This window comes from Protomyctophum bolini (genome assembly GCF_963924005.1).
Source record: "Protomyctophum bolini genome assembly, chromosome: 9".
Taxonomy (NCBI): Eukaryota; Metazoa; Chordata; class Actinopteri; order Myctophiformes; family Myctophidae; genus Protomyctophum; species Protomyctophum bolini.
In genome coordinates, this window is record NC_137870.1 from 48301837 (window position 1) to 48314842 (window position 13006).

Sequence of the window (13006 nt, forward strand, 5' to 3'; positions counted from 1 at the left end):
TTGGTGCAGTTTGGTGCTTGAAAGTCTAGATGGGTTAACAAGTCCAGAGAAAATAAAAGATATGCATATACATACATACATAACAATAATATACATAACTTTATCCATCAAGGTTAGTGGCATCGCATTTTATTATCGCGCTAACGCCCGTGCTTCATGGTTGAGGCTGGGAGTGAAAGCAATAAGTAGCACCGGCGAGTACAGGTTATGGCGATTAGCATTAACGTTCCTTTAACATTCCTATGGCCGATGGTCGTTAGAGTCTATTGTTCCGCCGTTGTTGTTGTCGTCGCACGTCTAATTAGGTTGTCGACGCAACAATATGAAGCCTGCAGCTCAGTAGCTATTTCGGGGCAGGGATAGTGATAATTTGGGTCAAATCAGGGTTATCAGGAGGAACACCTGGACACATCAAACGGAGCACCAAAGCTCCGGTTGGGAAACACAGGTTGGGAAACACCGCCCTAGGGTATAGTACCCTCACATGTTGGGAAACACAGGTTGGGAAACACCGCCCTAGGGTATAGTACCCTCACATGTTGGGAAACACAGGTTGGGAAACACCGCCCTAGGGTATAGTACCCTCACATGTTCAGTAACTACTAGGGTATAGTACCCTCACATGTTCTCCCCGTGTCCCCTAGGGTATAGTACCCTCTTATGTTCAGTAACTACGTTGATTAATAAATATAGCTATAGTATAACCAGGGGGGCAGTCAGACAGATATTTTGTGAAGCCACTAAGGAAATGAAAGTTCATATAATGGCCTGTTGTGGCGCTGTCATTGGACCCAGAAAAACCCATAGCCCCATAGAAGTCCATGTATTTGGGCCCAACTTCACCTAGACTAGTCACTAGTTTAAAGTCTCATTTCTAATGTCATAATATTCTTTTTGGAAAATTATGGTCCCATTAATTTAAAAAATGAGCATAAAGTCGTGTATGTTCTGAGGGGCGTGGCTGCCGTTACAGTCTATGATAGGGATTCCCCTCCCACTCGAGTCAAAATAAAAACCAACGGAGAAGAAGGGGGGAAGTCCCGCCTCGTTGTCTGGGCCAGCCAATGGCCAGCTGGGCCCAAACGGATCTAGAAAGATGGCGACTTCCATTGCAAGGACTGACAGGCTTCATTTTACGTTCATGTTAGACCCGCGGAGCGCTTTGTCCATATTTTTTACAGTCTATGAGTATAACACGCCTTTAACATTCCTATGGCCGATGGTCGTTCGAGTCTATTGTTCCGCCGTTGTTGTTGTCGTCGCACGTCTAATTAGGTTGTCGACGCAACAATATGAAGCCTGCAGCTCAGTAGCTATTTCGGGGCAGGGATAGTGATAATTTGGGTCAAATCAGGGTTATCAGGAGGAACACCTGGACACATCAAACGGAGCACCAAAGCTCCGGTTGGGAAACACAGGTTGGGAAACACCGCCCTAGGGTATAGTACCCTCACATGTTGGGAAACACAGGTTGGGAAACACCGCCCTAGGGTATAGTACCCTCACATGTTGGGAAACACAGGTTGGGAAACACCGCCCTAGGGTATAGTACCCTCACATGTTCAGTAACTACTAGGGTATAGTACCCTCACATGTTCTCCCCGTGTCCCCTAGGGTATAGTACCCTCACATGTTCTCCCCGTGTCCCCTAGGGTATAGTACCCTCACATGTTCTCCCCGTGTCCCCTAGGGTATAGTACCCTCACATGTTCTCCCCGTGTCCCCTAGGGTATAGTACCCTCACATGTTCAGTAACTACGTTGATTAATAAATATAGCTATAGTATAACCAGGGGGGCAGTCAGACAGATATTTTGTGAAGCCACTAAGGAAATGAAAGTTCATATAATGGCCTGTTGTGGCGCTGTCATTGGACCCAGAAAAACCCATAGCCCCATAGAAGTCCATGTATTTGGGCCCAACTTCACCTAGACTAGTCACTAGTTTAAAGTCTCATTTCTAATGTCATAATATTCTTTTTGGAAAATTATGGTCCCATTAATTTAAAAAATTAGCATAAAGTCGTGTATGTTCTGAGGGGCGTGGCTGCCGTTACAGTCTATGATAGGGATTCCCCTCCCACTCGAGTCAAAATAAAAACCAACGGAGAAGAAGGGGGGAAGTCCCGCCTCGTTGTCTGGGCCAGCCAATGGCCAGCTGGGCCCAAACGGATCTAGAAAGATGGCGACTTCCATTGCAAGGACTGACAGGCTTCATTTTACGTTCATGTTAGACCCGCGGAACGCTTTGTCCATATTTTTTACAGTCTATGAGTATAACACGCTGTGCACACTACAAAGCACACTGCACAGCACTGTGCGCAGTCAGATGCATACACACCGTCTTTATTACACACACACACAGCACTGTGCGCAGTCAGATGCATACACACCGTCTTTATTACACACACACACACACACACACTGTGCGCAGTCAGATGCATACACACAGTCTTTATTACACACACACACACACACTGTGCGCAGTCAGATGCATACACACAGTTTTTATTACACACACACACACACACACACTGTGCGCAGTCAGATGCATACACACAGTCTTTATTACACACACACACACACACACACACTGTGCGCAGTCAGATGCATACACACCATCTTTATTACACACACACACACACACACACACTGTGCGCAGTCAGATGCATACACACAGTCTTTATTACACACACACACACACACACTGTGCGCAGTCAGATGCATACACACAGTCTTTATTACACACACACAGCACTGTGCGCAGTCAGATGCATACACACCGTCTTTATTACACACACACACACACACACTGTGCGCAGTCAGATGCATACACACAGTCTTTATTACACACACACACACACACACACACACACACACACACACACTGTGCGCAGTCAGATGCATACACACAGTCTTTATTACACACACACAGCACTGTGCGCAGTCAGATGCATACACACCGTCTTTATTACACACACACCATCATCATCGGCGGTCACTCGTATCCGAGTATGACTGTCCTCCTTATTGGTCCTTGTGGGTCGTCAGGTGGCGATGGAGGCCGATTCTGGACCCGATTATTCTGGTGCAGTGTGGACAGGGGAATGTAGTGGTGGGTTTGGGTTGGACCGGTTTATTGGATGGTTTATTGGATGCTCTCTCCTTCCTGAGTCTGCGCTTGTCCTGTGCAGCATGGCGGAGGTCGTCATCATATTTTGCGGCACCCTCACGGACAAGGTTTCTCCAGGTCGTCCTGTCTGTTGCCTTGTCTTCCCAAGCTTTGAGGTCAATGTGGCACTTCTTTAAGTTTGTTTTAATGTTGTCCTTATACCTCTTCTTTTGACCTCCCGGGGCCCGTTTCCCTTTAACAAGCTGTGAGTACAGGACTTGTTTTGGGAGGCGAGAGTCAGGCATGCGGACAACATGGCCAGTCCATCTGAGCTGGTTTTGGGCAATGGTGGCAGTGATGGTGTGAAAGTTTGCCTCCTCCAGGACGCTGGTGTTGGTGCGCCGATCCTCCCAGCTTATCCTGAGGATTTTCCGGAGACACCTCTGATGGTACGTCTCAAGTGCCTTTATGTGCCTGCTGTATGTGGTCCAGGCTTCTGACCCATACAGAAGGGTGGGGAGAACCACAGCTTTGTATACCAAGATTTTGGTCTTTGGTTGGAGGTCGCGGTTCTCAAAGACTCTCTTCCTTAGCCTTGAGAAGGAGCCACTGGCACAACTGAGGCGATGTTGTATTTCATCATCGATGACAGCTTTTGAGGATAGGAGGCTGCCGAGGTATGGGAAGTGGTCCACATTTTCCAGTGTGATGTTGTCGATGGAGATGTTGGGGGGTAGGACTGGTGTACTGCTGTTTGGTGGTGGTTGGTGGAGGATTTGGGTCTTTTTTATATTTATGGCCAGACCAAGCTGTTGGTATGCTTTCGCAAAGGCGGATAAGATGGACTGTAGGTCCTCTTCTGAGAGGGCTACAAGGGCGTTGTCATCCGCATACTGCAGCTCCATGATTGATATGGTGGTGGTTTGACCTTTAGCCCTGAAACGGTTGATGTTGAGGAGTTGACCGTCAGTCCTGTACATGATGTCGACTCCCTGGGGCAGATGCATGCTTGTGAGATGGAGGATAGCAGCAATAAAGATTGAGAATAGTGTTGGAGCGATGACACATCCCTGTTTGACTCCTGTGTCGACCCGAAAGGGTTCAGTTTCGTCTCCACTGCCGCTAAGTACTGTGGCTGACATGTTATCATGCAACAGTCTCAGTACCCGGACAAACTTTTCTGGGCAGCCAATCTTTGCCAGAACCAGCCAGAGGGCTTGGCGGTTCACTGAGTCAAAGGCTTTGGTGAGGTCTATGAAGGCCATGTATAGTGCTAGATTTTGTTCCCGGCATTTTTCTTGCAGTTGGCGAATAGTGAAAATCATGTCAGTAGTGCCTCTGTTTGGGCGAAATCCACTCTGAGACTCAGGAAGGATGTTTTCTGACAGGGGAGTGAGTCTGTTGGCCAGCACGCGAGCTAGGGCCTTCCCTATGGTGGAAAGGAGAGAAATGCCACGGTAGTTACCGCAGTCTGCCTTGTCTCCCTTCTTAAAGATGGAGACAATTAAGGCATCCCTAAGCTGTACAGGGATTTCTTCTTCTTCCCAGATTTTATGAAGCAGGGCATGGATGTGCTTAAGAAGGTCGGGTCCTCCTTTCTTTAGGACTTCTGCTGGGATGCCGTCGGGTCCAGCAGCCTTGTTGTTTCTCATGTTCTTAATCGCATCCATCACCTCATCCAGGCTGGGTGGTTCTCCCATGCTTTCAACAAAGGGTTTTTGGGGGAGTCGCTCAAGAGCCTCCATCTCAGGAATAGTATCCCTGTTTAAGAGGTCCTTATAGTGCTCTTTCCACCTGTTTGCTATTGCCTCATTGTCCTTCAGAAGCAAGAGCCCATCTTTTGAGCGAAGGGGGGTTAGGCAGCGGTGTCTGGGACCATATACTGCTCTTGTGGCATCAAAGAATCCTCTTGTATCCCCAGAGTCGGCAAGCTGCTGGATTTCCAGAGCCTTCTTTGTCCACCACTGGTTCTTCAGTTTCCTAACTTGCGTTTGGACGGCTGCCTTCGCTTTAGCATGGGCTTCTCTTTTCACCTTGCAGTGGATGTTATTTTGCCAGGTGATGAAAGTTTTCCGCTTGAAGTCAATGAGTTGCTGAATCTCTGTGTCATTCTCATCATACCAGTCTTGATGTCTCCGCTTTTTGTGACCAAGGATGTTTTTGCAGGAGTTCATGATGGCAGTGGACAGTATGCCCCAGTGTGTCTCAGTATCCTCCGGGTACTGTTGGGGCAAAGCTGTGCTAAGAGCATCCTGCAGCTGTTGTTGGTAGGTGGTGTCACCCAACAAGTCGATGTTAAGCTTTGGCCGGCACTGTCCTTTCTGCACCCTTCTTTTCCGCATTAAGCGAATAGACATGATGGAGCGAATGAGGCGATGGTCAGTCCAGCAGTCGTCTGCACTGGTCATTGCTCTGGTGTTAAGGACATCGCGGTGGTCTTTGGAGCAGACAATTACATAGTCGATGAGATGCCATAGTTTGGAGCGAGGATGCATCCATGATGTTTTGAACTTGGTTTTCTGACGGAAAAGTGTGTTGGTGATGACCAGGTTGTGCTCTGAGCACTTGGTTAACAGTAGTATGCCATTGGAGTTTGTGTTTCCAACTCCTTCTCTCCCCAACGTGCCCCTCCATAGGTGGTGGTTTCGTCCCACTCTGGCATTGAAATCTCCAAGAAGGATTAACTTGTCCTCCTTGGGAACTTCAGATAGAATTTTGTCCAGGTCAGCATAGAAGGCCTCCTTTACTTCATCCTGTGCATCAAGCGTTGGTGCGTAGGCACTAATAACGGTGGCCATCTGACTACTGGCAAGCATCAGACGTATGGTCATTAGGCGCTCGTTGATGCCCACAGGGAGTTCATGGAGGTGGTTAATGAGGCAGTTCTTGATTGCGAAACCCACACCATGGATTCGTGGCTCATTTGCAGGCTTCCCTTTCCAAAAGAAAGTATATCCGCCCTTTTCCTCCTTTAGCTGCCCTTCATCAGCCAGGCGGGTCTCGGAGAGTGCTGCAATATCAATCTGGAACTTCCTTAGCTCTCTGGAGACGATAGCAGTTCTTCTTTCAGGTCGATCACTGGCTTGGTTGTCCGTGAGGGTCCGCACATTCCAGGCTCCAATACGTAATTTTTTAATTTTTTGTTTCTGACCGCGTAATGGTGGTCCCTCTGGATGCGGTATTCCAGACAGGATATTGTGAGGCAGGCTATGTTTAGGGTACCTTTTCTAACCCCTTCCCCTACTGGGGTGAGCAGAGTGGACCCTGAATAGGGCTGCTCAGTCATGGGTGCCACTGCCGAAAAGCTCTATCTGCCTCAAGTCCTTGAGCTTAGCGACTGAACTAAACACCCATCGCCTGTGTGCCAGGTTGTGGCTAGGGACTGCCGGACTTCACTGTCCTGCCCCCGTTACCACTTCCTGGGCGCCACAGGTCTTTTCTTAATGTCCAGAGTGTAGAATGGAGGGGTTCCTTTTCAGGAGGACGCCTGCGCGTGATGTCTTTTTACGTGGGGAGACTGATGCGCCTGCAGCCACCACACGGTCCTTGACAGAGAGGGGCCTGAATCCAATGGCATGGAGTCCATGACGACTGGAGACCACCCTCTGTTGCAGCCTTCATCCGCCTTCAGTGCCGTTGTGACTTACAGTGTCATCCTCCGCCACTTCCGCCGTTGGGGACTTTGTTTGGATCGCACTTTGTCTGGAACCTCCCCCGCGACCTTACCGCCATGGGTGACCCTACCAGGAGCAAAAATAAGCTCCCGACGGCATCGCTCTTAGGTTCATTGGAACACGCAAGGTTCTCCACCACGGCAAGGTGGCGATCCATGGAGAACTCACACACACACACACACACACACACACACACACTGTGCGCAGTCAGATGCATACACACAGTCTTTATTACACACACACACACACACACACTGTGCGCAGTCAGATGCATACACACAGTCTTTATTACACACACACACAGCACTGTGCGCAGTCAGATGCATACACACAGTCTTTATTACACACACACACACACACACTGTGCGCAGTCAGATGCATACACACAGTCTTTATTACACACACACACAGCACTGTGCGCAGTCAGATGCATACACACCGTCTTTATTACACACACACACACACACACACACACACACACTGTGCGCAGTCAGATGCATACACACAGTCTTTATTACACACACACACACACACACACACACACACTGTGCGCAGTCAGATGCATACACACAGTCTTTATTACACACACACACAGCACTGTGCGCAGTCAGATGCATACACACCGTCTTTATTACACACACACACACACAGCACTGTGCGCAGTCAGATGCATACACACCGTCTTTATTACACACACACACACACACACACACACACACACTGTGCGCAGTCAGATGCATACACACCGTCTTTATTACACACACACACACAGCACTGTGCGCAGTCAGATGCATACACACCGTCTTTATTACACACACACAGCACTGTGCGCAGTCAGATGCATACAAACAGTGTATGCATCTGATACAGACTTAGACTTAACTGATTCTTTTGCCTCAGAGTTCCCCTTTAACTTAGCCATTGCACGTGTCACCGCACATGCTGAGAAAACCTCCGGAAAGTCACGTTCACTTTTATCCATCCCCCCAGTTAGCAAAGGAATAGACGTCACCACTGCCGGTGGAGGAACTGTTGCCCACACCCGAGCACCAACCAGGTCGTTTCCCAGAATCACCGTCACCCCTGGGATCGGCAGCGCTGGGCGCACAGCAAGCTTCGCTTCCCCCTGGAATAATTCACATTTGAGCAAAACGTTATGCAAGGGAACCCACAGAATATTCATATCTATGCCACGGATAGGCACCTTGTCACCCGTGTCAGAATCCTGAGTTAAAGGGAGTACACCAGCCTGAATAAATGAGTCAAAAGCACCTGTGTCCCTCAAAATAGTTACTGGCACTTCTTTTCCATTTTGCAGCAAAGCCACAGAGCCTTTCATGATGAACGGGCGGTAAGATTCCAGTGCTGCAACTGACGTGTCCCTATTTGGGCCGCAATTTGGTGTAGCACAAGTGGACACCGGACGTGGAGCGGCTGCGCCAGCCCCTTTTGGTTGCGAATGTCCTGCAAAATTATGAGTCCTGGGGTTTCCATTCAACCTAAAACATTCAGACTTCCAATGGCCCCGTTTATGACAGTAATTGCACACCTTGTTGTCTGGCTCACGCAAATTACCACTGCCATTAGAATTACTTTTAGCTTCAGCAGGAAAAGGTTTATCAGATCGGCCGAGAGACTCACTAGCAGTGTTGCCACCGTCCGCTTTAAACTCTCCACGGTGCGTCAAGACAAAATCATCAGCGAGCGCCGCTGCGTCTGTTGCGTTGCGCGCTTTCTGCTCGTTGATGTACGTCGCCACTCGAGGTGGAACGGAGTTTTTGAACTGCTCCAAGATCATTAGATCACATAGCTCGTCGAAATCGGTTACTTCCGAGGCATTATACCAGCGCGTAAAACTGGTAGTCAGGTCACGTGCGAATTCTAGATGACTCTGTTTGTCATGTTTCTTCCTGAACCTAAAACGCTGGCGATATGCCTCGGGGACGAGCTCAAACGACTTCAGAACCGAGTATAATTCTGGCTGTCAGCCACGCTCATCGCCGAATAAACCTCCTGCGCCCTGCCAGTCAAAACGCACTGCAACAACAATGTGCGCGCAGAGTCAGGCCAATTACGCACTTCAGCCATACGCTCGAACATGGCAAACAATGCCTCTGGATCACGTTCATTAAATTTTGGGACCAAACGTAAATTCCCACTTACATCGAAACCCCCTGCGGACTCAGCAGGTCCTGTGGTGGACACTTGTGCAACAGCTGGAATTTTACCGTCCCTTATCAGGTCTAGCCTGTTTTGCTCTACTTGCCATTTCACCTGTTCAGCATCATGTTTCATTTTTTCGATTGTATATTTCGCCTCAGCGGTGTCGGCCATCATTTTAGCCTGCAACAACATCAACTCTTTCTGCTGTGACATCATCCCGGACGAGCCCCCATTTGTTAGATACCTGGCCTAGGGGAGCCAAGTACACAACAAAAGATACAGGGGAGACACAGTACTCAAAAGAAATATTAATTTATTTAAGTCATCAAAATAAGGATTAAGTTAAATCATACCCAAATCAAAGGTCAAACAGATGAGGTGTGGAAATCAGTAGTCCGTAGTGTAGTGCGAGTATGCATGAGTGAGATGTGTGTGCGTGTTGTATGTATTAACTCAAATGCTGAAAAGGTGCATGGTGGGAGAAGGGCAGAGGAGAACTGAATACTACAGAGCTGAGGAAGGGACTGGGGAGACAGGCTTATATACAGGGCGTCGGCACCGGGCCCAGGTGCCGCCGCTTGACTGATTGTCATGTCACAGCTCTGCTCCCCAATCCACTGCAAGAGGAGGAGAACAGAAATTAGAATAAACTAAGTAAAGAACTATAAATGACTAACCAAAGTGAATAACAACTATAATATATAAAGTACACCAGACCACATAATATAACATACTATACACCCTAATATATAGTACCATACAATATACCCAGGGGGCCGTCACAATTACACACACACACACACACACACACACACACACACACACACACACACACACTGTGCACAGTCAGATGCATACACACAGTCTTTATTACACACACACACACACTGTGCGCAGTCAGATGCATACACACAGTCTTTATTACACACACACACACACAGCACTGTGCGCAGTCAGATGCATACACACCGTCTTTATTACACACACACACACACACACTGTGCGCAGTCAGATGCATACACACCGTCTTTATTACACACACACACACACACACACACTGTGCGCAGTCAGATGCATACACACAGTCTTTATTACACACACACTAGGGCTGCATCCACGTTCAATCCATAAGCACGGGAGTTGAAAACCCTTTTGGTCCGCGAGCCGGCCCATTTTGCTCCAGGAGCCTAATCCTTTACCATTTAGAATCTGTAGTCCTGATCCTTTACCATTTAGATTCTGTAGTCCTGATCCTTTACCATTTAGATTCTGTAGTCCTGATCCTTTACCATTTAGATTCTGTAGTCCTGATCCTTTACCATTTAGAATCTGTAGTCCTAATCCTTTACCATTTAGATTCTGTAGTCCTGATCCTTTACCATTTAGAATCTGTAGTCTTAATCCTTTACCATTTAGAATCTGTAGTCCTAATCCTTTACCATTTAGAATCTGTAGTCCTAATCCTTTACCATTTAGATTCTGTAGTCCTAACCCTTTACCATTTAGAATCTGTAGTCCTAATCCTTTACCATTTAGAATCTGTAGTCCTAATCCTTTACCATTTAGAATCTGTAGTCCTAATCCTTTACCATTTAGAATCTGTAGTCCTAATCCTTTTCCATTTAGATTCTGTCTCGTCATAGTATGGGCCATCGCATATCGCAGACCTATCGCTCCCCCTGGCAGACCTATCGCTCCCCCTGGCAGACCTATCGCTCCCCCTGGCAGACCTATCGCTCCCCCTGGCAGACCTATCGCTCCCCCTGGCAGCCTGCAGCCGAGTGCGAGAGAGATTTACCGTAAATGCCCTAGTTAAAGGGGAAAACGATTTTCTTTTTTTGACATTCGTCCAAATCCAAAAATCGCGATTTCGATTACAATTATATTAATCGTGCAGCCCTAATATGTATCTATATGTATATATTCCATTGTCTTCATCTATATGTATATATTCTATTGTCTTCATCTATATGTATATATTATATTGTCTTCATCTATATGTATCTATATGTATATATTCTATTGTCTTCATCTATATGTATATATTATATTGTCTTCATCTATATGTATCTATATGTATATATTCTATTGTCTTCATCTATATGTATTATATTGTCTTCATCTCCACAGAGAGACATTCAGAAACACACCTGGACAGAAGACATTCAGAAACACACCTGGACAGAAGACATTCAGTCGAACCACACCTGGACACAGTAAGACTGGACACATTTTACACCAACATTTTATTTCAATGAATGAAATGTTTAAATAGCAGCAGACTCATCAGATTAAATATACTCGTTGTATTCCTGTCTCATTGTCCAAATACAAATACTGATGATAAACACATACATTTAGACTAAAAAAACCATCCAATGTTTTTTATTTTAGCCAATTCTCTCCTTTTTTCTTTTACAAATTCAGATTTTCTGGAGGATATATACATAGTTCTAATGCTATGGATTGTTCAATGTAAAGTTGTAAATGAAGCATAATGTTTAACATGTATTAATTGTCTCCTCATATCAGATGTCCGTCTGCCGGAGTATTTAAAGGTCTATAGGGTCACTTTGGACGGTCTTGAACATGTGGCATACGTCACTGAAGAGCCCTCCTCCCTCTCCGACATCTACACAGACCTCCACCTATCAGCGGGAGGGAGTGAAGGGGTTAATCAGCAACATGAGGTGTGGCAGCTTGAGACCGCCTCCAGCATGAAGACCCTCTATGACGTCATAATCAAGTGCCGTTCCATCTTTAAGACCCTCCTCCCTGGCAGAGACACACCCAGCAGCAGAGTTCTGACCAATGGCATCGCTGGCATCGGGAAGACATTCTCCGTGCGTAAGTTCGCTCTGGACTGGGCGAGAGGTTTGGAGAACCAAGACATCAATCTCCTGGTTCTCTTCGCATTCCGGGAGCTGAACTTGGTCCGAGATCAGCAGCACAGTCTTCTCTCACTGATCCATGTTTTCCATCCAACGTTAGAGAAGGTCACAGCAGAGGAGCTCGCTGCCTGGAAAGTTGGCTTCATCTTCGATGGTCTCGATGAAAGCAGGTTTCCGCTGAAATTCCAGAACATCGACGTCGATTCTGACGACTTCGACAACAATGACGTCATCTCTGATGTCACGGTGACATCATCGGTGGGCCTGCTGTTGACGAACCTCATCAAGAGGAATCTGCTCCCCTCGGCTCTCCTCTGGATAACCACCAGACCTGCAGCAGCCAATCAGATCCCTCCTGAATGCGTTGACATGGTGACAGAAATACGAGGGTTCACAGACCCCCAGAAGGAGGAGTTCTTCAGGAAGATGTTCAGTGATGATGAGGAGCTGGCCAGCACCATCATCTCACACGTGAAGACATCAAAGAGCATCCACATCATGTGTCACATCCCAGTCTTCTGTTGGATGACCGCTACCGTTGTGGAGGACCTGGTGAAGACAGGCAAGAGAGGACAGATGCCCAAGAACCTGACCGGGATGTTCAGCCTCTTCATATCGCTCATGATAAAAAAGATGAAGACGAAGTATGGCGAGACTGACAGGGATGTTCTTCTGCAGCTGTGCCTGCTGGCGTTTGTACATCTGGAGAAAGGCAGCCTCATGTTCTACCAAGAAGACCTGGAAGAGTGTGGTCTCGATGTGAACCACGCCGCGCTGTACTCGGGAGTGTGCACAGAGATCTTCAAAGAAGAGACCGTTCAATCTCAGAGAAAGATCTACAGCTTTGTTCATCTGAGCATCCAGGAGTTCCTGGCTGCAGTCTACCTGATGCACTGTTTCACACAGAAGAACATGAAGGTACTGAAGACATCCCTGGGAGGAGGAGGAGGAGGAGGAGGAGGAGGAGGAGGAGGAGGAGGAGACGACGTCTTCCTGCAGAGAGCCATCGCAGAATCCCTGATGAGTATGGAAGGAGGAGGAGGAGGAGGAGGAGGAGGAGGAGGAGGAGGAGAAGACGAAGACGACGTCTTCCTGCAGAGAGCCATTGAAGAATCCCTGAAGAGTATGGGAGGAGGAGGAGGAGGAGGAGGAGGAGGAGGAGAAGAAG

General features: G+C 47.5%; 2 protein-coding genes across 2 annotated transcripts in view; both read left to right on the forward strand.

Moving 5' to 3' along the window:
• LOC308320878 (uncharacterized protein) overlaps positions 1 to 13006 on the forward strand; it is a 288416-nt gene that overhangs the window by 268608 nt on the left and 6802 nt on the right. The gene's annotated exons all lie outside the window — the stretch shown is intronic.
• LOC308321234 (NLR family CARD domain-containing protein 3-like) overlaps positions 1 to 13006 on the forward strand; it is a gene marked incomplete at its 3' end in the record, with an annotated part of 36803 nt that overhangs the window by 20703 nt on the left and 3094 nt on the right. The window contains exons 10-11 of the mRNA XM_080772073.1: positions 11078 to 11163; positions 11480 to 12961. Coding sequence (XP_080628199.1) covers positions 11078 to 11163; positions 11480 to 12961 — 1568 coding nt within the window. The remainder of the gene's footprint in view (positions 1 to 11077; positions 11164 to 11479; positions 12962 to 13006) is intronic.